The 25,500-nt window shown below is 44.1% G+C and overlaps 1 protein-coding gene across 1 annotated transcript in view; it reads right to left on the bottom strand.

Annotated features, from left to right (window-relative positions):
• The window catches only part of PTPRF (protein tyrosine phosphatase, receptor type, F), a gene marked incomplete at its 3' end in the record, with an annotated part of 183,295 nt that overhangs the window by 68,312 nt on the left and 89,483 nt on the right, over positions 1 to 25,500 (bottom strand). Inside the window, exons 5-8 of the mRNA XM_010143635.1 lie at positions 21,519 to 21,707; positions 15,717 to 15,725; positions 13,997 to 14,014; positions 5,073 to 5,183 (exon numbers count right to left, since the gene is read on the bottom strand). Coding sequence (XP_010141937.1) covers positions 5,073 to 5,183; positions 13,997 to 14,014; positions 15,717 to 15,725; positions 21,519 to 21,707 — 327 coding nt within the window. The remainder of the gene's footprint in view (positions 1 to 5,072; positions 5,184 to 13,996; positions 14,015 to 15,716; positions 15,726 to 21,518; positions 21,708 to 25,500) is intronic.

Below are 25,500 nucleotides of genomic sequence, written 5' to 3'. Positions count from 1 at the left end.
AGGAAGCAGCACCCGGGGGCAGAGGAATGAAGTTAAAAATACTGAAATTCCATAAAAAGGAGTGCACTTGCTTCATCAAAGGGTCATTGGTCTCTTTTGCATTGCTGTGCTGCATCATCATCTTGAGGTCAAGACTGCACAGAGTATACACAGGGAGATGATGGCCCTTTGGACCCATAGCCCTCCTCAGCCACGAACCAACTGCTGAGGGGTAGTTACTCTGTGGCCTCTGTCACTGCCTACTTTTGCTTCTTCTGATGGGCCAGGGCACAAAGCAGCAGTCTGGGTCATCCAGTCTGATTCAACCGCCCGTTGTGTTTCCTGTCATCCAGGCATCTCCCTCACCAGTGTCTCCAGTCTCTGCTCGTCCGTGATCGCTGCCAGGCCTTCAAGCACTGGCAGTGCCCCTCTCAGGTTCAGTAATGTCACCTTCATTGGCCCTGACAAGAGCCAGGTTTCACAGAGCAGATTGTCAGAAATGTGCATATAGCTGGGCTGTAAGGAAAGATATTCTCTCTTATTCAGCCATTTTTCAGACATCCCCAGTTTTGGTCACTGACTATTTGACCGCTGTCCTCAACCTTTACTCTTCTCCTGGCAATAGCGTCAAGCTTTGACCGCTGTTGCTATTTTTGCTGTTTTAATATTTCATAAGCAGAAAATGTCCTTTTCAAAGGCTTCAAGTCTTGCTGCTCCAGGCCCATGTCAGTCATTCAGAATTCTTATTATTTACACAAGATCCTCACTGCAGTAAGCATCATATAGCTGCAAGTAGCCACGTCGGTGAGCTCCTTCTGTGTCTGATCCTAGGCTACCGCCAAGTCCACAAATGTAAAACCCTGCCCAGGCCAGAGAATCACTGCTAGGGACAGAGACACAATCCTAAATTCATTTTGGCTGATGGCTCCTTAGTGAAACTTGGCAAATAAGCTTTCAGACTGCAAGCAAGTTTCTCTGCTGCCAGATGAAATGCTACTCTGGTCTTTCAAAAAGCAGATCAAGCAAGCCCACATTTTTGCAGTAATACCATTTCTATTTACTGCAGTCTGATTTACTAGTTTGCAATTTGGAGACAGAGGAGGCAATTAAAATTATGGGTTTTTTTTAGAAGGCAGCTGTGCAGCCACTTCTCTACAGTACATGTAGCATTTTGGGCTAGAGAACTTGCTGTACTGGCCCTGCTGGACCATGTCCTGAAGGCCTGAAAAGCAGCACTTAAGAAGTAGCTGAGCAGCAGATTTCTCATTTGATGGGAAGTGTGCAGCCAATGCTCCAGTAAGTATTATTCTAATAGCATTTGCATTGCTCACTGCTGTAAGTAGCACTGGGGAACACACCTAGGGAACTCCACAGCGTATTGGTAAGGATATTATATGCAGTCTTGCTGCTCATCTACTTCACTGAAGCAGGAAAAAAATAATTCCATGTGTAGAAAAAAAGAAGAGCAGAAAAACACCTTTCCTGTAAGGAAAGAATTAGGTAACAGAGGCCACCACCTTCACAGGCATTTTGTAGGACAAGACTCTTGGCTGAACTTTGTGTAGATGTCCCTGAAGCTGTAGGCAAATGAAGAGTGAAATGTGGCCATAAAAAAAAATGGCCTACGTGAATCAGTGCAATTATACTATACTCCCAGTGAGCATGACAAAATTGCACCACCTTTTTTTTTTCCCCCCACACTAGTTCCAATCTGCCTTCTACTCTTAAATTAATTTTCTGTACATCTTATATCAACTTCTTGGATTTTTGCTGCTAAAATAAAGAGTAAGCTCTCTGGATTAGGGGGATCATACATTTCTATTCCCTTCCCTTTTCCTGCAGTGCCATCAAGTCCCAGATCTAATCACTGTTATGAGGTACTGTAGTACATGTAACCATGGACCACAAATGGATGAGTGTTCCTTCATGGTGGTAACACTAACATTCAGAGCAGCACTGGCAAATGTGTTTGCACTGAATGGGCAGGATAGGAATATGCCACTGCGCCCCCTTCAAAGTCCCTGCTATGCCCCAAATAGCCACCTTGCCCTGGCATGCTCCCTGCTCTCCTGTTCATTCTACTCTTGCTCCTCTGATGGTCTGGATGTTTTCTGCAGCCCTCCATGAATGGAGGGCTGAAGAGCAGCCAGGGAGTCAGCTCCCAGCACCGGTCCCCAGCCCTATCCTGGCTTTGCAGCAGCAGACCGATAGAGCTGTCAGTCCAGAAGCAGAAAGTAGGCTTATAAGGATTGCTTTTCAGCACACTTAGTAAGATGAAAATAATAGCTTCAAGGAAAATGCATCCATTTTCCTTTACAAATCCCTGGTGTGGAACTGTTTTAACTTTTAATGAAGTCCATCTGTGCGGAAGTGCTGGCTCTAAAGGATTCACAAAGACAAGACACTGGTGTAGCCTGCTCCCTTCCTCCTCCTGTTCTTTCATTGATATGGGAAGCCCTGAGTCGTGCCTGGATACTCCTTCTCAGCACCCAGCTATCTTCCTTTGTTAGCATGAAAAGTATGATAAAGATGCTAATGAGCCTGTGCTTTCTAACACAGCACACGAAGGATTACCTGGGAGGCTAGGAAAGGGGAGGACATGATCAAAAACATAAACCCCAAGAGTCAAGAGACAAACAAACATTTGAACTATTAAAAAAACAATAGGCTGTAAATGACAGCAGACACAAGCAGCCCTGAGAACTACACAGGGTGGAAATCAGTACTGCTGCTCAGTACTGCTGCTCAGTACTCAGCCACGCTTTCCGAGAAAGTGGCCAACTTCTTGGGCATTCGCCGCAATGAGGTCAGTCATTATGAAACCACCATGCAGTGGCGGTGCAGCCAACACACTTAATTCCATTGTAATTCAGCATTAATTAATGCCTTCTCTAGTAAAGGTGCAGGCACTTTCTGAAGACCCTACTGGAAGTCACTGTTCCATCTAATATCAACACTGTAGGAGTAGCACAAGAAGGAAAAACAGGGATTCTTTTATTCTGCATCCCAAACCTGAGAAAGCAAGATATTTTCATTTTTTCCCCTTGCTTCTTAAAGAAATAAGATATTGTTCTTGGTTTGATTAACTTTTCGAAGTCAGTAACTAATGTAGTAACAATATGATTTCTTTTTTTGTAGAACATTTGCTACCAGAAACTGTAAGCACGAATACCATCTAGGACCCCAGTACACACAATGAACTTCATCTGATAATTTATAGGGTATGCTGCCTTAAATATACAGCAGGGCTTTATTGGGACCACACATGTGGGAGACTGACATTTTAAAGGTTATGTGCAATGAAGAGGCTTGTTCCAAAAATTTATGTGTAAGAAAACGACAGTTAACAGCAAAGCAAGTGTCTAAGAGCATGCTTTCTTTGGTGATCATGAGGATCCTCTCACAGGTGCAGACGATCCACAGCCCATTCCTAGTCCAAACGGCACAGACAAACCTCGCTGAGCAGCAGTAAGCCAAGTGTAAAATTCTCTCCTCAGTCCTACAGGATTCCCTTGCTAAATAAAGAGGGATTAGCCAGAAATTGGGAAGTTGCTGAGAGGAAGTTCTTCTACCTCTTGAAGCTCCTGTGCCTTTTTTCAGTCACACCTCTACAGAAAACAGAACATTGAGAATCTGAGTATGTCATGGAAAGCGAAAGCATCCCAAATACTGCAGCAAAACGGCTAGGTATCCACATAAACCTCTGCAGCAACAGCCAACCTGGTAACTAGGAGTTACCAGTTTCCCTCAGAGTGTAAAGTGACAATGTGGGATTAGTTTTAGTACAGCTTGCCTGAAAAATGAACTTGCAAGAATACAGGGAGTTCAAAATCATCCATAATTACACCGTGAGAGTGAAACGAGTGATTCCACTGCATAGATATAGCTTCATCTTCTGAACATGCTTAATTGGATACTTCAGTCTTCCCAAGACTCTTATAATCCAAATTACGCTGCAAAATAAAAAAGCAGTCCCCCAGAATATGAAAACCACCAGAAATGCCAGAAGCCACCCCTAGAAGCAAACACACAGCATGTGAAGACTTAATCATTCTCACGTCCTCTTTCTGTGCTAACCAATGCATATGCAGCTTTAAGATTGTATTTTCTTTCTTCAAAACAGAGAAGGAAGAAATGAAGATGAGATTTTATTCTTAGACAGCTGATTTACTACGTGGAAATAAAATATGGTTCTAACTTTGTAACAGGCAATGGGTTGCACTAGCACAAGAATCTTCTTTCTCTTCTTGGGAAAATCCATAGCCACATTTTCCAGGAGTTCCTGACCAGTGGCTCTGGTTATACAGAGTTTCATATGAAGCAGCACAATTTTTTGTTGCCGAACTTAACAGAAAGTGTACAGGGAATTTAGCCCTTGCTTCTCTCCAAGCGAACTCAAACAGTTTTAATGTAGAGAAAGAAAACTGGCAGGAGACTGCCCTAACGTAAAACCTAGTTATTCTGGTATGTTGAAAACAGATTTAAATCGGCAACGCAGCATAACCATTAGAAAAATCACTTTACATGAATTGCAGCTAATTTCCAGCAGGTTCCCAGTGTGAGCCATTAATACCCATAGGCTCAATCACTGATGCATATAAGATGGACTACGACAACTCCAAAAAGCTGTTCAGTTTTTAAAGATACACATTCCAAAGCAGAGGCCTAATACTGGTGCACCTACAGCTCAGCAGCTCTGGCTCATCAGAGCATGACCAGTTTTACACTACTCCACCAAAGGTTAGTTTATACTAAGAGGATTAAGCGCTCCTCAATCCCAATTAAAATAACTATGACACAAAGTCAAGGAGTTCAAGGGAGGAAGGAATTCCAATTGTGCCCGTATTTCAATTCTGCATTTTAAATAGCACCATATAAACAGCAAAAACAGATTTCCAGAAATGTGAGTCAAACCCATGGTGGATCAAAGACATCCCTGAACTTAACTTGCTGATTTTTGAGCAAAAGGCCACATCACACAACCCACAAAGTGTGATCAGGGCACGAAGACAGGGAACATGCTCCTTCACTGAAAGCCATGGAGCCTTTTGAGCAGGAGGAAAGTGACCTCCTTGTGTGGAAGCTGCTCTTACCTCGAACGTAAAGGTTAGCTGGAGCAGAGTAGCGGGTTCCTGCGCTGTTGGTTGCAACACATTCGTATTTGCCTTGGTCTGACTCCTCACTGTTCTCTATTTGCAGAGCTCCTGTACACAAAGAAGATGACAGACACAATTCAGGTTATGGCAAACAGTCAGCTTCAGACAAGGAAGGCCATGCCCCAAGCTTTTAAAGTATCTTCCTGGATAAATATATCTTGATGTTCCCTGGGCCCACAGGGTACCAGTGTGCAGCCAAAAGGTACCCAGTCTGCTGCTAGAAGCTTGTGAAATTGATTATTGTTATTTTTTTAATGTACAGGGAACCATTTACTGATATATTTCCAACCACCCCAACCACTTATATTCATTGCTTCAATAAAGGGAAAAAACCACGCATACACACATATTAATTACAGCTTTGTATGGGACTCCTGTCTAATAAAAGGACCTTTAATAAGCCTTTAATCAAAACAGCCAAACACAAAGCACACTAACTGTAGCTGTTTGTTTCTTATCTGATGCACACAAAGCCTAGCAAATGCTCAACAAATTGCCACCTTCCTGTGAAACTGGCAGAGCCCCATCTCTCCCACCTCACCACCCCTCCTCCCTACAGACATCTGTATTTGAGAAAACACCTTGCCTTTCCTCAGCTTTCTCCACATCAATGATCTCCTTGTTCTTTCAGATTTCGTTATACAAAACATAAAAAGATTAGAAACTCAGGCTGAGATACACACCAATGCAATACACCCATTTTGCCACTCGTCACTCGCACAAAGCCACTCTCCCTTTGTCCCAGCAGTGCCTGCTCCTCCATCTCCAGGTCAGCAACAGCTGCTTAGCCCAGACTACAGGTTCCTTGGGACAAGATCTGATCACATCCCCAAAGTGCCAGATGCATGAGGCACACATCTAAATAATGGTGAGAGCACGCAGAGCAGCAATTTACATGGGGAACTTGTAGAGTACCCATGACGAGGAAGTGAGCGCTGGTCTAAGGTGGTTTTCTCTCATCTACTCAGCCTATTCCTACTCAGCTGGACTGGTGTCCAGCACTGCTTGGCCTGGGAGCCTGGTTTTTCATCCAACTTCTTGCCTAGCAGAGATCACTGCAAAACTGGTCACATCTAAACTCCCCTAACCGGGCCCCATATGTAGACTCAAAGATGGAGATACAGAGCAAGAAAGAAGCAGGGGGCATTTAACAGCAAGCTGGCACTGCAGGAGCAAAGTGGCTCAGCCTGATTCCCCCAGGCAATGTGGGAATCATTTTTAAAGTGCCTCCAAGTGCTCAGGTTCTGCTGGTTAGGATTGCCTCTAAGAAGGGAACTCTACTCACCATATACTGAACTTAAGGAAAATGTTAACCCCTTTGCTTGTATAGGTTTGAACTCATTTCTGCCTGCCACAGTTCAAAATGACCACTGAGAGCGGCTCTGAGAATAGCTGGTGAAATTGCCTTCTCCCTTCCTGTTGGTTCAAGCTGCAGAGGTCAAACTCAGTTTTTCATATCATCAGAGCAGAAGAAAAACTAATGTGAATCAACCACTGCCACCTACATTATTTAGAAGGATAAATTGAGACTGTAGCGTAAGTCTATATGTCATGGGGAAAAATGAACTTCCCTGGGTTCTGCCATATAATAAAAATGATGTACAGAGCTCTCCCTATTGTTGCATTAGTGCTGGAAATGAGGCTTCAGCTAGACAGAGAAAGCTTGTTTGCACAAGTCTTTCCACCTACTAACAAAAGGACATGCCAGCATTCCCTAGCCACAGTGCTCTCTGGACACCCACAGACTAAAGCCTATAGAGCATTGTTGCTTAATTCAGGCAGAACACTGAATTTCTACATGCTGACTGGGAAAAACAACTTCAAGCAGACAGCAGCATGACAGGCAATGGAGCAGGACGAAGGCTTCCAGCACTGACAAGACACAGAGAATCAGGGAATCTAAAAATGGAAAAGACCTATTAGGTTATCTTGTGCATCCCTGGGGGCCAGGGCAGGATTGCTCCCTGTTGTAAATGTACTTATGTTCTGTCCAATCCCATTTTAAATGTACCGAGTGATAGGTCTTTCACCACTTCCTCAAGGAATTGATGCCACAGCCTGGATATGCTCTCTGTCAGGAAAATTTTCCTGGCACTCACCATATATTATCCCCTTCTTAATTTCTGCTCATTACTCTGTGGGCACACATGTGCTGCAGAGTTCATTCTGAGTGCTTGCATGGGGAAAGCTGTTTGCCCCAAAACATACTCAAAAAAATCAAAAACAAAAACCAAACCCAAAAAGTGGCTGGTTCATTCTGAGTGCTTGCATGGGGAAAGCTGTTTGCCCCAAAACATACTCAAAAAAACAAAAACAAAAAACAAACCCAAAAAGTGGCTGTCATCACCCCGAAGAAGACCCTATCTCTGATTTAGCCTGTAGCGGTCATCAGCTGGCTGGGCTGAAAGCCGAGCCAGCTTCAGGTGACAGGCAGTGGTGTCTGCTTGTAAAACCCACTAAGATTCCTAGATAATTCTGTTGTGAACACGTACCTTTTTATATGACCCTTTTAGCCATGTAATACGTATCACTGGTATTTATACCCTTTACACTTGCGATCACCATGCCTCTGAAATGTCAGTTAGACAAAGTATTTTTTATCTCCAAGGACCTCAACATCAGTGGCTGGAAAGACAGAGAGTAAAGCATAAGAGGATGAAGAAAATTAAAGCAGAAGGGTGTTTCAGAACTGTTAGTTCTGCAGCCAATGCAGTCCAGTCTCCAGAAACATACTATAAACATGAAACGTGTCAGCAACTGCCTACGAACTGCTCAGGGACATTGGGCAAGGGATTCTGGTTTTGTTTGGGTTGACACAACATTCAAACTATGGTGCATCAGGAGCAAGAGAGAACCCAGAAAGCAAAGGAAGTTAACGCAGACCTCTCAACTGAACCAGAAAGAAAACAGTTACTGCAATAAATTCTCACTAGACAAACATACAGATCCCACAGTACAGCTGACAGCTAGCGGAAAGCATAAGGATCCTGGTAAACTGCTATCAGTCAGCAGACTATAGAGGTTTTCTTCAAGGACAACCTGCAACTAAGTGATGGACTCAGGGAAGTGTAGGGTATCGCATGGTACTAAGATTTACGAATAAAGTTAAGAAGCTCAGACATGCTGGGATCAGAAAGCTGGAGACAAATGCATCAGAGCCTTGGCAAAAACTCGCTAAGTGCAAAATGCCCCAGGCCCTAATTCAGTCATCCCAAAGAAAGGCAATAGCTTAATCTCTTGGAGTGTTCGAGTCTAGCCTGGACAGAACACAAGGAGCTACAGGAGAGGAAGAACTGAGTCCTGAGTAGCTCCTTCTCCTGAAGTTCATGCAAGCTGCATCCAAAGAACCTCAAAAGTACAGTGATTCTATGCTTTGATACGTGCAAAGGACCTGTATTCTATTCCTAGCCCTGTCAACGTCTTATGTTATAACCTTCTGTGCCTCTGCAAACCAGGGCTAGGAAGGTTGATTTACTTTTATTCATTACTTTGGGATTTTTGTTGCACAATTTGCTGAGTAAGGTCTTGTTCACGCAGGGTGTTACTGCAGACTTCTCATATGGACTCCTCCAGCGCTCCTGTGCCAGATGCCTTGTTCTCATTTGCATGGCTGAGTCCTGATGTGCAGTCAGATTGCATGGCTTCAGTGGATGCATGAAGACCATCTATCACCAGGACGTGCATATGTTTTCAGAGGAGCAGTGAACAGCTTGTTTGGGAGCTTGTGGGGCTCTGCAGCAGCACGTGCTCATCAGAGTGAAACTCATCCCTGCTGAGCCCCACTTGACCTCTGCTCCCTCCTCTGAACCACAGTGAGGCTCCAGCAGAAGAGAGGCAGCCATTCCTCACCATGCTGCAATGTCCTGTCGATCTCGTGTGTGTCTCGGATCTGTTCCCGATAACACATATCAGCTTATCAGAGAGCTGGCAGCTCTGAGAAAAAACCCTGGCTGCTCTCCAGTGCCAGGAAGCATGGTGACAAGGCAGAGCTTTCCGGGGCTGAGGGCAGGAGCTGGCCCTGCTGACTGATAAGCATCCCTTATAGGATTCTTACTCTGTGCTGTTATCTCCTTGCCAGTCCCTTCCCTCCTCTCTTCATTTTTTTTTTTCTTTTTAAACTCGGGCACAGACAGCAGCCCTGTTAGCAGTTCTCCAAGATACTTATCTATTCAAATATACTTGTGCTCAGGCAGAATCATTAGTTGCAGTGACAGTAGTTAAAAGAAGTGGTTAAAAAGTGCACTGCACAGAGAGAGCATGGGGAAGACAGATCCTGATAAGGGATGCTTCTTGGCAGTGCTGGGTACTGTTGTACCACAGCGGGCTTGTCACACTCTCCTCTAGGTGACAAATCAAATGTGAAAAGCTCCGAGCTGCCATACAAATTGATCTCTCTGAAATCCTGCTCTGTAGCTCACGGGGTGCTTGTGCTCTCTTCTCCCAGAGAGCACTGTTCAGAGCTACGCACAGCGGCTCTTGGGGCTACACTCTTCTGTATCTATTCAGGTTGGAGCTTCATCCCCAGCAACAGGAGCAGCTTCGTTTCTCTAGCAGGGCATTCACAGCCTCTGCCCTTCTGGTTCAGAGCCGGGGGGCTGACCTTTTGCTCTGGTTATAAAATTAGACATGGAATGAAATGCTCCCGTAAGTACCCAAGGGTCAGAGGAACCAGGCTGCAGTCACAGCACTCAATTTAAGGAAAGGACTTACAGTACAGATATTTCTGAATCCAGCGACATGACCAGGGCCCTTCCTCTCAGGGAAGAGGTAAACCTTGCCCACCCTGCACATCAGAGCATATGGCTACCCTAAACCCCTCGCTTCTCTTTCCCCTGAAAAGCTTTCTCCACAGAAACACTGCCTGACTTTTCCTGAAGCAAAATTCTCAGCCGCCCCTTCAGCTCATAGTCGGGTGTGGGTCCCAATCCCTGTCCTGCTAAAAACTCCCTCCCAGAGAAGGAAAATCCTAATAATATACAACGGGCTGCGGAGCAGGGTCAGAGGCAAGCCCAGACCAAACAAGGACCCAAAAATGTGAATATGGTGGAAAAAGAGACACTGTGAAGCCCTGACAATGAGGGAGTTGCACTTTGACATCCTGGCTGCTGCCTGATAACCAACACGTGCCAGGGAAGCTGTGAAAAACCAAGAGACACCAAAACCACACTAGCATCACTAATAATGAAAAGAAACATCTCCCATATTCTCTGTTTCTTGTAATTTATAACAGCAGCACCTCCCAACTGTTGCAGAAGACTGCACCTGGCCTCCACCAGCCATCAGCACTGCCAATTATGCAAAACAAGACAACTTCAAATATATTTTCATTGTTAGTGTTCATTATGGTCATTATGCCTGAGAGGCTGGTGATTGGCATGCAAGGGGCCTGTTCTGGATGGCAGTGCTGCTGAGGAATCATTCTCCTGTGCACCACAGGCAGCTGCTGATAGCACACAACTGCTGCCACTGAGCCGCAGTCAGGCAGAGGGGCAGTAGAGGAGACCCAACATGCTCAGCAGCACGAGATTTCCTCTGAGACAGTGGAGTTTCAGGATGCTCTGATCTCCCACCAGCAGGTACAGATCTCACGGGACTCTGCGTCAGAAGCAAAACTACAGCACTGTCAAACGCACAGTAATGCCTCTGTGTGCTTCTAAAGGGACATGAGTCAACCTGAATCCTGACAGTAAAACAAGGCATTACAAACATTTCCCACCCAACATCCCCCAACAGTGCTCCAGCAAGCACATCTTCTAATTTTTAAATGGTTTTCCTTTAGCTTTTTTTTTTTTTGTGACTGGAAAAGCTCAAGAAACAGAAAAAAATCCTATCATATACAAAGTGCAATGGAATGTACAAATACATGCTCAAAAAGAGACAGCAAAATTCTTTTAGCTTCCTCTAATCTCTTTGGATAGCTTTACGCTCCAGCTCGCAGGATAGCATTGAAATACAGGAGCTATATTTAAACCGGTTCGCTCGGGACTGGAAAAGGTTTAGCTGTGGCTATACAGAAGTCAGCGCGGGTGTTTACCTGACTTGCCAGACAGACAGCTTCTGACACCCAAGTGAGGTGATCTAAAGTTAATTCAGACAGACCTCTGCTACGCTGATGTCTGCAGGGGAGAAATACTCTTATGTATAGGAACCTCGAATATTTCCTGTGGTGACACAAAAGTAACAAATAAATCTGACTGGAGAGGAATAATGCCTGAGATGATGATGCTTCTTTACCTCCTCATGTGCATCCAATCTAATGCCTGTTCAGTCCAGCACCCACCAGAAACACAACCGTGCTCTGCTCTCTCTTACAGCCTAGGGTAGGAAAATGCAGCCAGGTTTCACAAAAGGTTGAACAGTTCAATTCCAGAGAAATGCTGGAAACAAACATCTTATATTCTACTTTGAAAATAAGAATGGGGCAGAAGTTGCTTAAACACAGATTTGATGATACTGTCTGTGGGTCACCTTAAGAAGCTAGCTATTGCCTAATCCGATGGGCATCTGCCAGCTCCATGTCTTTCTGATGAACAAATAGGGATTTCAAGATTAAATTACTATCTGGGGCAGTCCCAGAGGGCTAAAGAGTGAAGCTACAAATGGAGATTCTGAATTATAGATGGGAACACCTTCCATTTCAGGGAAGTCAGAGATGTGTTGGATAGAAAGCCCCAAATATGTAGGGGTAAGGTCAAACCTGTTTAGAAAGAAAAATCTGTTTGGAGGAGTGCGTGATAGAATTTCTCAGGTCATCCTCTTGCTAACCATATGCTGCTCCCTGTGAGTGGGTTCTCCTCTGCTGTGCACAAAGGCCTTGGGTAAAACTCGAACCTCCAAGTACTCCAGACACACAACTCCTATGACAGCCACAGCAGCAATTAAATCAAACCAAACCCAACCCTTCCCCCCAAAACATTATTACCAAAAGAGTTTGCTAAGAGTCATTAGTTCACCCTTCCTTTCAGACCAAATTAATGGATTCCAAGCATCAAACTTACCTTAATGAGGAACAAGAGTGCAGCTGGGTATAGAACATGGCAGAACAGTCACTTCTACATGGACACAACCTCACCATCATAAAAGCACTTTCATCTAATCTGTCATTATCTTTGGAAATTCAATGACCTCCGTTTTAAATAAGAGGCATTAGGCTGACAGAAATCCTCTAGGAGAAGCCAGAGAGCAGCACGTGGCTTCTGTTTGCTCTCACAGAAATGTCATCTTTGACATTCAAACAGGACACATATATTTTAAATAATGTCAAGAACGTTCTTAAAATACCTCATCAGGACTCAAACAGGGGTGGGAAGGGGGGTGGGGAACTTATGTTTTATGAGATGGATGGTTCTTTTCACGGAGATGTGTTCGGTTCCCAAGCAGGACGTATGGAGCATCCACATGGTTCTGGTGCTGAGTCACTAATGTCATCAGACAGGGCAGGCGCACGGTGAGCGCACGGGGAGGCCCCGGGATGGCTGCGTGCTCAGCGTGCATGGCTGGGAGCTTAGAGCGCTCAGCTAGTTAGCATTCAATCTGTCATTTCATTTTAGGATTTGCAGTAGAAATCAGAGATGAAGAAATAGTTTAAGGAGCTTGTAACATCACAGCTGTCAATCTCCAGCGTTCCAAAGGAAGAAATGGCAGATATATAAGCCCATTCATATAAAAATAAGGTTTGCAGTCTTTTTCCCTGACCCAGATTTGCTACAGTGGCAACTTAATGCACGTACGCATCAAAAGGCAATTCACGTTTACTATAAAATCACTTAACAGGAGCTGAAAACATTAACCCCCAGCAACAGAACCAGTTCTAAAGAGTCGGATTATTAACTTCCAGCAGTGATTCAGGGAAAAGGGAGAAGAAGGGGGAGAAGGGGGAAAACTGAATGAACGAGGTCGTGTCGATTTGTTGGTGGTAGTCATTCTGTCGAGAAATCCAGGGGTCAGTCAACAGGGGTAACCAAAATCACAAGAGAATTCAGAAGGGCTTTAGCATGTAAGGCTGATTAACATGCTGAAGTTAATCTAAAGAGACAGCATTGAGTGTTTAGGCTAGAAAAGACAACACTCCAATTGGAAAGTCATTACTGGTGCATACAGGCTGTGAAAACTAGCCAGGGACTGTGTGCACTGGGCTGTCAAACCAAGGGTGGGTTTAATTAACGAAGGCTTAAAGCAGCCAGATGTGCTTCCGATTCATCTGTTTAAACAAATCTTTGTGCTGCAAAACAACATCAGCATGTCCAGCTCAGAAAGGGGGGTCCGGGGCAGTGGTTCCCTCCACTCTGTTGCCACATTAGAGGGTTAGAACTCTTGAAAAGCAAACATGAAAAATGCAAACAAAAGTGCTCCTTATCCCAGAGCCAGATATGCTGAAGCTTTCAAAAATTTATCACCTTCTGGTTAGAGTTTCATGCCCATCAGTACAGCAGAGAAGATTTTAACTTGTTCTCTTGTGAAAATGTTACCTCCTTACACTTAACACCAAAGCAATCCATCTAAAACCCCCTAGACACAAAACTTCAGAGGCCACAACGGCGCAGGAAGCTCAGAGACTTGCAGGAGCTGCAGGAGAGGTCAACACTCCCAAGGTGGAGGCCAGGGATCATTTCCCAGCTTGCAAACTTTCCGTTGAATAACCCCCTTTCAACAGTGCAAAATCGCAATGCATGAGTCTACCAGAAATCAGCTAAAACCCAACCAAAATAAACACACTAGTGGGAGAGTGCGGATGAGCAAGAGCGCTGGCAGAGTTAGGGCTGAGAGTAAAAGCTGGAGATGAGAAACACTGGAGGAGAAGGGACGAGGCAGACAGGAGATGGAGTGACGTGACAACTGGAGGCACATTTCAGCATTCTTACCTCTGATCGGTGTACCACCTGGTGAGGTAATTTGAATGCAAATAAGATTAGAGAGAAGCATTAGTACAAAGAGGAAAGGAAGAAAATTGTAACTAAAAAAGCAGAAAGTTTTTTTAAAGCTAGAATTTGTATTAGCACGACAGGAATAAACAAAAAGAAACTGATGTGCAATAAAAGTCAGTGACACCCTCAGGAGGTTAGTAAAGCTCATAACTTCCAGGAGTGCAGCATCCAGCCCTCATCTTGCCATTAAAGCCACCACCCTCATGAACAGGGGCCAAACTAGGCTGCCGAAGTGGCGTTGCTGGCTGGCCTCACCCCTTGCGTTCACCCACACCACTGTTTAAGCAGTTGAGATGGAGGACACGCTGGGAAGATGGTGCAGTGCCCCTACATTCCTCATACAGGACAAGGAGGGGGTGTCCTGGGGACTGTGTGACCGTGAGTGTGCTGGGCAGGAGGGGTGGAAAGCACATGGTTGTGGGCGCTAGGTGCAATTTTGCTTTAAGGTTAGAATGACCAGTGGGACAAAATCTGCTCGCTTAAAGAAATTAAACTAAGGGGAAAGAGCAACAAATCAGTTTTGAGCCATTCTTTGCATTCTCAAAACCCTTGCACCAGGTTCCCTCTGGCAAAAAAAAATTGGTGTCATGCAGAATTAACTTTCCAAACAGAGTAGTTTCTGGTAAGGTAACAACGGCACGCTAGCCAACAGCCACTCTGCTGTTCCTGCCTAATTTGGATGTTAGCTGGAGAAAGGAATCCCTACCCTCTTTATAAGGCACAGGAGATAATTTTACATGCTATAATGAAGAGTATCTTATAAGGAGGGCTTCTCTGGGAATGAGGCTTAAGTTATCCTGTTACAATGATCTATAAGGGTTTGTTTTATGAGGTCAATGTGTTAGCAAGCACAGGATCCACTGGTCAGTGTCTTGAGTTCAGTGTACAAACAATAATGAAGCACGATTGAAGGGGAGATGCTCCAGCTGGGCAAATTGGCAGGGAACCCTTCTAATCCCCACTTTTGTCCCCTTGGTCTTATGTTGCACATATGAAGGCTGTTAGTACAAGGGAGAGATTCATGCAGATTGAATCTGTAGGCAGTTCATGGTATGTGTTGGTTTTATGCAGATTTGTAGGATCTGAATACCAAGCACTTACCAAAGAAAACTGAGGAGTTTAAACAGACAGAAAAACAGGGTTAAACAGGACACAGTGTGTCAAATCATGTTCAGTGTATTGATTAATAAATACCAGTATGCATACAAGAGTGTCGTGTATCTCAGATTTACAGCTCATTCCATTATCCACAACAATGATCACCCAATGGGAAAGAAAGACAGAAAAGAATTTCTGTAAATACAAAGAAGGCATTATTTAAAGCATGTTTAACTTGCCTCTTAAAAAGTAATTACAATATTTATACTTATTCTTTATCTTTCCTAACTACCCTTCCTTTAGGCAGAGTCCTTTCTCTAAGCAGGAGCAGCAATTCAAACTACTCATTTTCACATTTTCCTCTGCCAAGATGACATTACCCCATTTTAACTTTATGTCTGGTTATATTTTCTGACGCTTTTTATCCACAGTGACTGAAGCATCAGGAAAGATCTTGCAGCGACTAAAGTTGTGGGTAATCTCTCTCCTGCAACAATAAATCTGCTGCTTATTTATCTATCTTATTAACTACCGCTACCCTTGACAGAACAAGTTATACCCAGAGATACTCGCATGGAATAGCACAGCCACGGAAAACAGGGTTATTTTTCTTTGCCTGTTTGGAAAGTTTGCCAAGTGATATTTTTGTTCTGTTGGTCTAGGGCCTCCTCCCTCCCCCTGTCCCCTTCCACAATTCTCAGAGTTAAGAAAAACATCACCACAGTGTGTCACTTCCCACGGGAATGGTGCAATGACTTTGAGTACAAGCCCAAGGGGCAGAAAACAGGACTTCCTTCTCTCTCATCTGGCTGAAACAGGGTTTATTGTTCTGCCCTAGAACTGAAAAGATTTGCAGCAAATCTTTAAATCTACTCCCTGTAGAGGCTAAACCCTTTCTCTAATACGCCATTGTCTACACAGAGCTCTAGGAACAACTGCATACTTGAAGCAGATTCCCTAAAACTTGTGACCAGCTCATTTTTTCCTGCTTTAAATCCCAATCCTCGTGGCCTCAGAATGTAAGCCAACCCTTGTGGGAGCAGCACAGAGGCTTGCTGTATTTAGTGCAGTGTTTGTTCTGGGTCTCTCTCACCTTTGCAAAGTTAAGACATTCACTCTTCACTCAGAGGACACCATTACAGAGAGCGCACAAGGCTTTTCAGGTGGATCCCAAATTTCCTCATCCATTTGCCCTTCACATCGTATGACAATGCGCGTCTGGCTGTTGTCCTTTCAGGGGGGTCCGTCAAAGGGATCAAATCACAGCACATAGGCCACAGAGTGCCAACATAAGAGAGTCCATCAAGTGACAGAGACACCATCGCTCTAATGGTTAGTGAGGCCAACTTGTGCCCTGTGATCACCAGGCTGCTTTATCTAAAGGGCACCCCAAGATCAAACTTCAAACCCAACTCCTTGTGTTTGAAAGGTTTGAAGCACTCATAAGGAAGGAGAGTTTATTTCCCCTTTGTGATAACAGACACTGAATAACACCCCATACATTCACTTCAGTCAGGAACAAATGGTGACCCTGACATCCTCTGTGTACTGGAAGCACAGCCAGGTCTCCAAAGTAAGGAAAAACATAGGACGATACACTGGAATGTATGTATGGGATTATTCGCATCAATATTTCCATACTGTGTGGAGGAGAGGCTCTGCTGGAGAAGGAACTTGACTGTGTTGACACAAAGTCATCCCGATCTTATCAAGACAACACATCCTTGTAGGAACCTAAACTACCAAAACATCACTCCAAAGCAACCTCGGAGGAACCAAGGCTCTTGCTGGCTGCAACTGGGCACTAGGGCAGTGCAACACTGAATCCCAGAGAACTGTGACAGTGCTTTCAACTACTTCCTAATATGGTTTCAGGGGAAACTATTTTCAGAAGTGCAAGTAGTACAGAAAAGACTGGCCATTTGCCACTACTTGCAACAAGGAGTCTGTGTGGATCCCATCACTGCTGTGTGCGTCTCACACAGCAACACCCAGATGTGCAGTATAGGTTCTTCCAGGACAGGTTCTTCAGCTGTTAACTGGTTGGCCACAATATTGATTCAACTCTCGTTCAGTCAGTTCTTTCTGAGAGAGCATCCATCCTTGTCTGGGTTTCCTGATCCTTTTGGATAATACTCTCCAGTTCTCATTCTTTCAGGCTTTCCTTACATACTTTGTCCCTAGTCAATGCCCATCTGATATCTGGACTCAAAGCTGTTTCTTCCCAGGAGCCGCAGTCTTCTGCTGGGTACTGACTGCTGCCTATTACCAGTGAGGCAGGATATGACTGTCACTGCCATTTCACTGGGACAGGCAGCACCTCTTTTTCAAGTTTGTTCTGCGTACGTTGGGTATTCCTTTTATTTCCAAATAAGTAACACTTTTACCTAAAGGATCACGACTAAAATGAAAATGCTTTTTGGTAACTCTGAGGGTATAAATATAGCAAGATGATCTGATGAGCCGGCTCCCATCGCTCCTTTGTTAGAGGCATCTACACTTTTCCAGAGAGTGACTGACGTCACCTGCAGAGTCCTCTCTGATACTTCACTTGCAGTTAATTGCCTGAAAGCCACACTAGGGTCTAGTACATGGTTCTATAACTGAGTTAATTGATGATGATTAAAAGAGAATGATACTTATTGTAAGATCAGGTTCTTTACTGGATGAAAGATGACAATGCTCCCTGAATTTCTGGAGTTTTCTTACACAGCAAAGATAGCTGTATGTCAACATTCAGAATACTTATTCATTCTAATTTGACATTTTGTTTGTCAGTTTTCTGAAGAGCAAGGTGGAAGAGCAATTCTTCAACTATGAAACTCACTGGAAGCATTCAAGAGATTTGAGAGTATGAATACCATCACAGCTGAAGTTTTCAGGAGCTTGGGATTCAAGAATCTTTACAGAGGAACTGTGAAGCATCAGCACAATCTGATCTATACTGAGAGTTTCCACCTCATCATCAACTAATTTCAAAACATGGTTAGTGGTGTAGCACTGACCCTTGCTCCCAGAACTCATATGTACATTATCTGCAGTACTACAGTGTTTAAAATCAGTTCAGCCAAACAGGTTTTAAATGAGTTAGTATGCTGGGGAGGTTTCCCAGCCCAGAGCTGGCCTTAGATCCTCTGTCAGTGATGGAAAGGCAATGACTGAAGCTATGCACCCTGGGGGAGAACAGGGAGTTGTCCTGAGTCACCGCATTTGCAGAAAAGCAGCCTCTCCATAAGAGGTGGGAAGTATTAGCAAGACGAGCAAGGGAGAATTTTGCTACAACTAGCATGAGTCAGAGACTTTGCTTTTGCCTTGATCTGTGATAATGGAGATGAAAACCTGTATTTATTTCTGTTCTCAACTCTACAGCAATTAGCCCAACACGTACTGGCAAAACTACACAAAAGCTGGACTTAACAAAGAATTAAACGTTACTTGGAAGGAAAGATCTATGTATTGGGGAGAAAGGGGAAAAAAAGCTTGCTAAATCTAAAGAGCTAAGCTAACTGTCAGAAGATTTAATGAGAAAAATGCAGATACATGCATACAGATGTAATTAGTAAATGAGGGACTCTAGGATGCAGGGCAAAAACTGCGTATTTGCTCCTGACAAAGACAACAGTCCTCTGGGGTTAAAAGAGCCTAAGATGATGGCTTGGTTGTCTCAAACCACAAACTCTATAGTACCTTGACAGAAGATGAACAGAGCTCTAGAAACTGATGTTCAGAGCCCCCTTGGGCACATGATCTGATTGCATTCAAGTTCAAAGACCTGCCTGAAGCCCCCAGAGCACTGCCAGCCCATATAACTGTGAGCATCAGAAAAAATCACCTTTCCCAAACATGCTTCTTTACCTCTAGCTATTTATTCCACACTAGGAGCCTGAAGAAATGAAATCACCCCTCAACCCCCCTCTAAGACTCCAAAGATGCTTTGACCTTTATGACCTATATTTAGGACATCTGAATAATAATATATTAAGCACTCACTGAAGGTCGGACACTCTATATATGCAATACTGGCCTCACACCGTGCTGTAGCTATTTTAACTATATTACATCTGTCGAGCTTTTATTGGGTTTTAATTAAATGAAATTAAATGAGCGCATATTTAGATTGAGATAGTATAAACTGACATTCATGCAGATATGCCAGGCTGGCTGTAAGATATGATCTTAATGGAGCAGAGACTTTGCAAACTATTAAACTCTCCCATATAATGAGGTATCTATTTAAATACTCTTTTCTTTGAAAAACAACTCTGCCCCACTACGGTGTAGTGCTGGAGAGCTCAATTAACACACTGCAGAATGGATCAGAGGCTGCCCTACCCACCACATTGCTCACAAAGGGTGACTGCAGTCAAGTAAGAGGGACTCACGCAATTCAAAATGCAGGCGCTACTTTACATCAAGTACAAATGATTGAAATGTAGGAAAAAGCCTAGACAAATGCAAGCAGGGATTAAATCTCTTGCCAGTGAGAAGCAGTAAACTTCTTGCTCCCCAGTTGTGCGAGGGTGGAGCAGAGCCTTGGTGAATCTCAGCATTGTAGCACCAGATTCCTGAAAATAAAACTTCACTCATATTTGGAAGTCTCTTGCACTTAACTGCAGAAACCATCCTCACTACATTAGAGAGCTAATCAATTTCTTTCGCGAGGCTGAGGATGTGTGCTGCTCATTGATTTCTAAAGGTTCCCTTGACACCTCCCTTGGTAATTATTGTGTCTTCAGCAAGCAGCCAGTTCTAGAGTTTGAATCCCAGGTGAAATATTCAACTGAGATGTTGCTCAAGAACAGTGAATAGGAAGCAAAACTTGGACACAGTGACAGAGTTTACCAGTTTGTTTTTAAACTTTTTATCTCACTAAACTTGTGAAGCAGCTGGTAGAGAGGCAGCCAAGTACCTGCGAAAAGGCGACTGGAAAACGCACAGCAAGTGCATCAGGAGCTGCCTTGCTGCTCGTTTATGGTTATTTCTAATCCTGACTTAGTCAGCTATGAAATGAACACATCCACGTGCATTTTCCTATTGCTGCTTCCTAAAGCTCCTCAGAATAATTAACAAGTGTGATATTTTCTTTCAGCACAAACAGATCAAGATTAAACTATGTTGTGGGGGAGATAAGTTAAAGGTCACTGGGAAATTTCATAAGCTATAAATGCATTAGTATAATTAGTGCTCACTGGTACATCAAGGTGGGATCAGGAGTGTCAGGCTGGGTTCTATTTTTGATGAGAGTGATGTCTCATTACCCACTCCCCCAAGTACAAGCCTACTTCTTATCATCCAAGCATCATCTGATTTACGCAGAGGGCTCCTACTAGGGGAAAATGTGTCAAGACATTCACCTTGCTAGAAGGAAGATGGTGTTGCCCTGGCAGCAGCACTCGTAACAAAAGACTTTTGAGTGCCCAGAGACACATTGTGCCCAGGCAAGGCAGGCTGCCTCTTATGTAAGCATGAGACCTTTCTAGACCAGAGTTGTTCCAGCTCTGTTCCCTTCTGCACTTCGTTTAGGGTAATGTGGGCTTTTTTCCCCAGACTAAAGCTGCTGTGCATTGTTAAATAGCCACCACAATTCACACTGGGGAGCTGCACTTCATCAGCGAATAAAGCAACATTTTACTTTCTTTAATTCTCTAATGGGCCTTACAGTCCTGGGAGACCGAACAGTGCAGCAGAAAAACAGGAGTTCCTTGCTAAAATGAGTGCATTCTTAGCTTCCCACAAGAACCAACCATCTGTATTTAGAAAGCTAGTATTTGGCTAACAAACAAACAAACAACAACAACAAAAAATAAACAGAAATGGTATGTTTCAAAACTTTGTACACCTGCCTTCCAAATCCATAGAATTGCTCCCTCCTGGATTTTTCTTTAGTTTTGTGATGTCACATAGCAAGAATTATAAAGATCCCAAAAGAAAGCAGAGCACTGTCTTGCAGAGTCTATGTAAGAAATGGATTAGTATGTGACCACTGATTGTAAAAATCTCAGCCAGTATCTCACTGTCCTGATTTGCACTGTGGTCCTATTAAAAATAACTTAGACTTGTTGAATTGGCAGTGAAATGTCTGAGCCTACCAAGGATTTGGGGCAATGTCAAGACGGTCTACTGAAGAAAGGAATCCAGGTGATGTTCCAAAACACATGTCCACTCTAATGTCTCCTTTTAACAAGCCATGATATCCTGCCAGAAAGGATCAACTCCAAAACTGTTTTTATATTGTAAAAGAAATAAGCTTAAATCAAATTGACATTTGGGTTTAGAATTGCATTTCAGGGAAAAAGAGCAGCAAGAGAAGAGGGAGGAAGAGTGAGGAGGTAGGGAAGGCTTACTTGCTCTGCTACCTTACCCGAGCGGAGCTGCTTGATTCGCCCATTGCTAGTTGCAGTGTCGACAGGCAGGAAGTCCTTGAACCAGGAGATTTCAGGATCAGGGTTACCACTGGCAGCACAGAGCATTGTGGCTGTGCGGGCCTTTTCCACCACCTTCAGCTGTGGGCCCATGTCAATGGTCGGGAAGCCAGCTGGGAGGTGGTCTTCTGCAAGAGGAAAAAAACCACACAAGGTTAGAGAGAAATGTTTGGGTGTTGCGATGGGATGTAGTTGTAGTGACAGCAGTGCATGGTACAGCATCTGTGACTCTGCTGGAAAACAGCAGCCTGACTTCCCTACTGAGAAGGTTTTCAAGCCCTTAAAGCACATTAGGCTCTATAATGAGCATTCATTACACCAATAGAAGCTTCCACTAAATTTAACTTCGTTTAAATCAATTGCCTTGGGAAACGTCCATAATTTTCATTGATACATAAACTCCATCTATTGTCATTAATAATTCAGTAAAAGCAGGTATTTGCCTTTTTGTGGGAGAACAGAGTTGAAGATAACACACAAACACAAAGCCAAATAGTTTGAGGCGTCTTGAAAAACAATAGCTAAACAATAAAACCCCTTAGAATGGTCCAGAGAGGCACATTTTCTCTTTTTTTGACTAGGAACATTCTGTCATACTGGTAGGATAGACAGTAAATCTCTTCCTCATACCCCCAAATCTGATTCAGAAAGCTTTTAGGCACTAATGAAAATAAAGCTAATGAGCCACACTCTGCTCACAAGCCACCTCACCAGACTTTGCCGTAGCAAGCTTCTGCTGCATTTTCTGGGCTGCCGAGAGCAACAGAGGTGTGTGAGAAATGGCCAGTGCACGCTCTGCCGTGCCTTACTGAAATGCTGTAAAACAAAGCACTCCCGTAACTGCTAGAACCATTCATACAGCAGGTACGAAAATGGTTAATTGGGTTTGCTGCTGCAGAGCTCACTCAGGTAGGCTGGGTGGAATACATTAGGCAGCCTTCACTGATAAGCCAAGGCATGCTCCAGCACTGTCATTCAGTAGGAGCTGCAGAACAGAGCTCATTTACTCTTTCTGTGGCAAGATGTACTGTACTCTCCTAAGCCTGAACTGCAATCAAAAGGACATACTTCTGCAGAAAAAAAGAACTTGGAGAACATTAAGAAGCTTTTCAAGCACCAGAAACTCAATTATTTTCAGTATGTTGCTTTTTTCCCTGTTTTAAGGGAACTTAAGCAAACCTTCTTTGGCAAATCCAATTTTGCAAGGCTCCCAGCTCACTGCAGTTTTTAAACAAATATTGGCATTTTCCCAAGTCCCAGAGGAGTCTAAACTTGCTGCAGTCTGATTTTTCCTGCTATCACCACACATCTGGAACCATACCCCTCACTCCTGACAGGAAGGTACTAGCAACAGGTCACCTCAGGTGTTTCCTTCTACCTGTACTGCCACACCTGCAGCACAAAAACAGCCTGTCGTAGCTAATCTTCTGTATTTCTTCTCCCGAAGATCTCAGGAGAATGCCCAAGACCCTTGACTTGTTTGCAAATCAAGACTGTGTAGCACAAGGCAACATCTGTAAACAAAATGATGCCTTGGAATATTGTTTTTCTGTTTAGATGAAAGGGACTATGAAGCATCCAAGATTTTCTAGAGCAAAAAGCAGTTCCTAATGCTTATTAAAAGCACAAACCATATTTTTACTCCCAGATTGGCCTTCCTAGAAACATCTCTCATCATGAGCAAACACAAATGGATTTTTTTTTAAATGAAAGGTACCATGAAAACCAGTTCTCTTAAATTTGCTCTCCATTGATTTTCAAAGACAAAAAGTACATAGAGCTTAACTGGAATGGCATCAGAGCTAGCATTCAGTACCAAGTAACGGAAGCACTCAATACTGAGCAACCACAATGCATACTCCTACATGGCTGAAAAGAAACAAAAGAAGGGTACACATAGAAGTACAGATGGAATAGACTGAAAAGCAAAGGACGATAGACAGGAAAAGCAGTAAACAATGACATTCCCTTGGACTGAGGCCAAGTGTGCCTAAAGTGCAGCACCTTGCTATTTGCAGTACTGAAAGCAGATGTTTACACTGGGGAGGCTGAAACCCTGAAGTGATCTAATCTAATCACCATGATTACCACTGACAATCTTTTCCTGGTTTGTTCAAGATTTCACAAAGAATGCATTGAGTTAAGTATCACCCAGTTAACTCTGCCCAAGGTCTGTATGGAGGGATTAGAACATAGCTAAAAGTAAATCCAAAACAAGCATTTGTGCAAGAAATCTCTTCCCATCTGCAATGATCCTTTGCCCACAGGAATGAAAGAGATCAGAAAATCCTTCACAGTGTTTGATCCACAGGTACATGACCAGCCTGCTGCACTGGAGGTGACTATTCAATCAAAATTAGGGGTTTGTGATGAGCCACAGACCAGCAGAAATTATACGATCTAACCTTGACTTCACTGGTTACAAAAGAGAGACACTGATTACAAAGAGCCAGCAGCAAATCCACCTCTGCCATACTAGAAATTCTAGATCAAGCTTTTTCTGGACTCCACAAAGACACACAGTGCTGGTCCCACACCATGCACCCTCCTCCAGCTCAAGCCATTACAGAGTCCAGATGAGAATGCTCAGCACTCAACAACTGGATAGAGGGGCATGGGTGACCACCTCACGATGACCCTCAGACTCCACACTGAGCTGCACACGGACTGGCACAGGCAGGCACACAATGCTCATGTGGTACACAGTCTTCTCCCTCTTAACTGCACACAAGCCCCAAAACTATAGGAGCCAAGAACGGCAGTAGAGACACAGTGCATCCCCTGCAGTCAGAGCCACAGCAGGTGCCCTGGGCTAGCATTGGTACCAGTGTAGAGCCCAGTTCCACACATGTCCGGAGTTTGAAACCTGCCTATCTGCTTTGGCCACATCACCAGGAAAACTCAAGCAAGCAGCGCTGGCATGTCTGCTTCTACAGAAACACACAGGCAGCAAGGGCTTGTTTGATCCCTTGTCCATCAAATGTAGAGGTAACTGGTGTTTAAGAGCAGCAGAGTGCTTCCAGGAGGCTGCAGTCTCAGGTCACACCACTGTATGATGAGAAGCCAGGGAAAATCTGACAGTTGGTCTCAGACTCCTGGAGGCTGGGGTTCACTTGCTACTAGTTCTGGGATAGCTCAAGGGGACCTACACTGGGCTCAGTCTCAAGGGGAGGATGAGTGCCTTCTCCAGAGGTGATCCAAGGGCCTCAGGTACTTGTACCATCAAGAAATGGGGGGCCTCAACTACTGCAGGTCCTCCCCTGGTACTGCGTGGCTCTGGCAGCTCCTCTGAACTCTACTGGAGAGGAATGGTTGCGTAAAAAACCTGAGATGGTCACACCACAGAGCAGGCCTGGCACAGGCCCACACCTGTCCTGTCAGCAGTGCTCCTGTAGAGATAATGGAGCTTTGTTCCAGCCCGGCTTGGCGTTGCAGACTTCACTGGGACCACAAGGGATGTCTCTGTGTGCAAACACTACAGGCAACGATTGGAGTTCAGAGCTGTTCTTGCGTTGCCTTGCCTTGCCTTCCCCTCCGGCAAAAGTCTAATCTAGGTCTAATTACAAGGCTCAGTCATGCCTCAGCTCCTTTCAGCCCTTGCTAGCTGTACTAACTTGTCTGCACACGGGGCTTGTCAGTAATAGCTATCCTCCTATTCATGCCAATGTGTGGGTACCCTTATCCTAGAAAATGAGTTTGTCAGCACTTGGTTTGATTCAAGGACAGCTCGTGTGCTTTTAATACACATTAAAACAGGCTACAAATCTCTTTCAAGTGTGGACTATCTAAACTAGTTTTTCTTTCTGGGTTTCTGAAAGTAAGGGTAGGCGTTAGGTAAGAGCAAGCAAAATCTAGGCACAAGCAGGAGTTGGTTTTTGCACTGTGAGCTCTAGTTCCCTCCTTGGACTACAGGACCAGAAG

Source organism: Buceros rhinoceros, unplaced genomic scaffold, assembly GCF_000710305.1.
Source record: "Buceros rhinoceros silvestris isolate BGI_N320 unplaced genomic scaffold, ASM71030v1 scaffold2919, whole genome shotgun sequence".
NCBI lineage: Eukaryota > Metazoa > Chordata > Aves > Bucerotiformes > Bucerotidae > Buceros > Buceros rhinoceros.
Note: the sequence above shows the minus strand (reverse complement) of the source record. Positions and strands in the feature narration are given on the sequence as shown.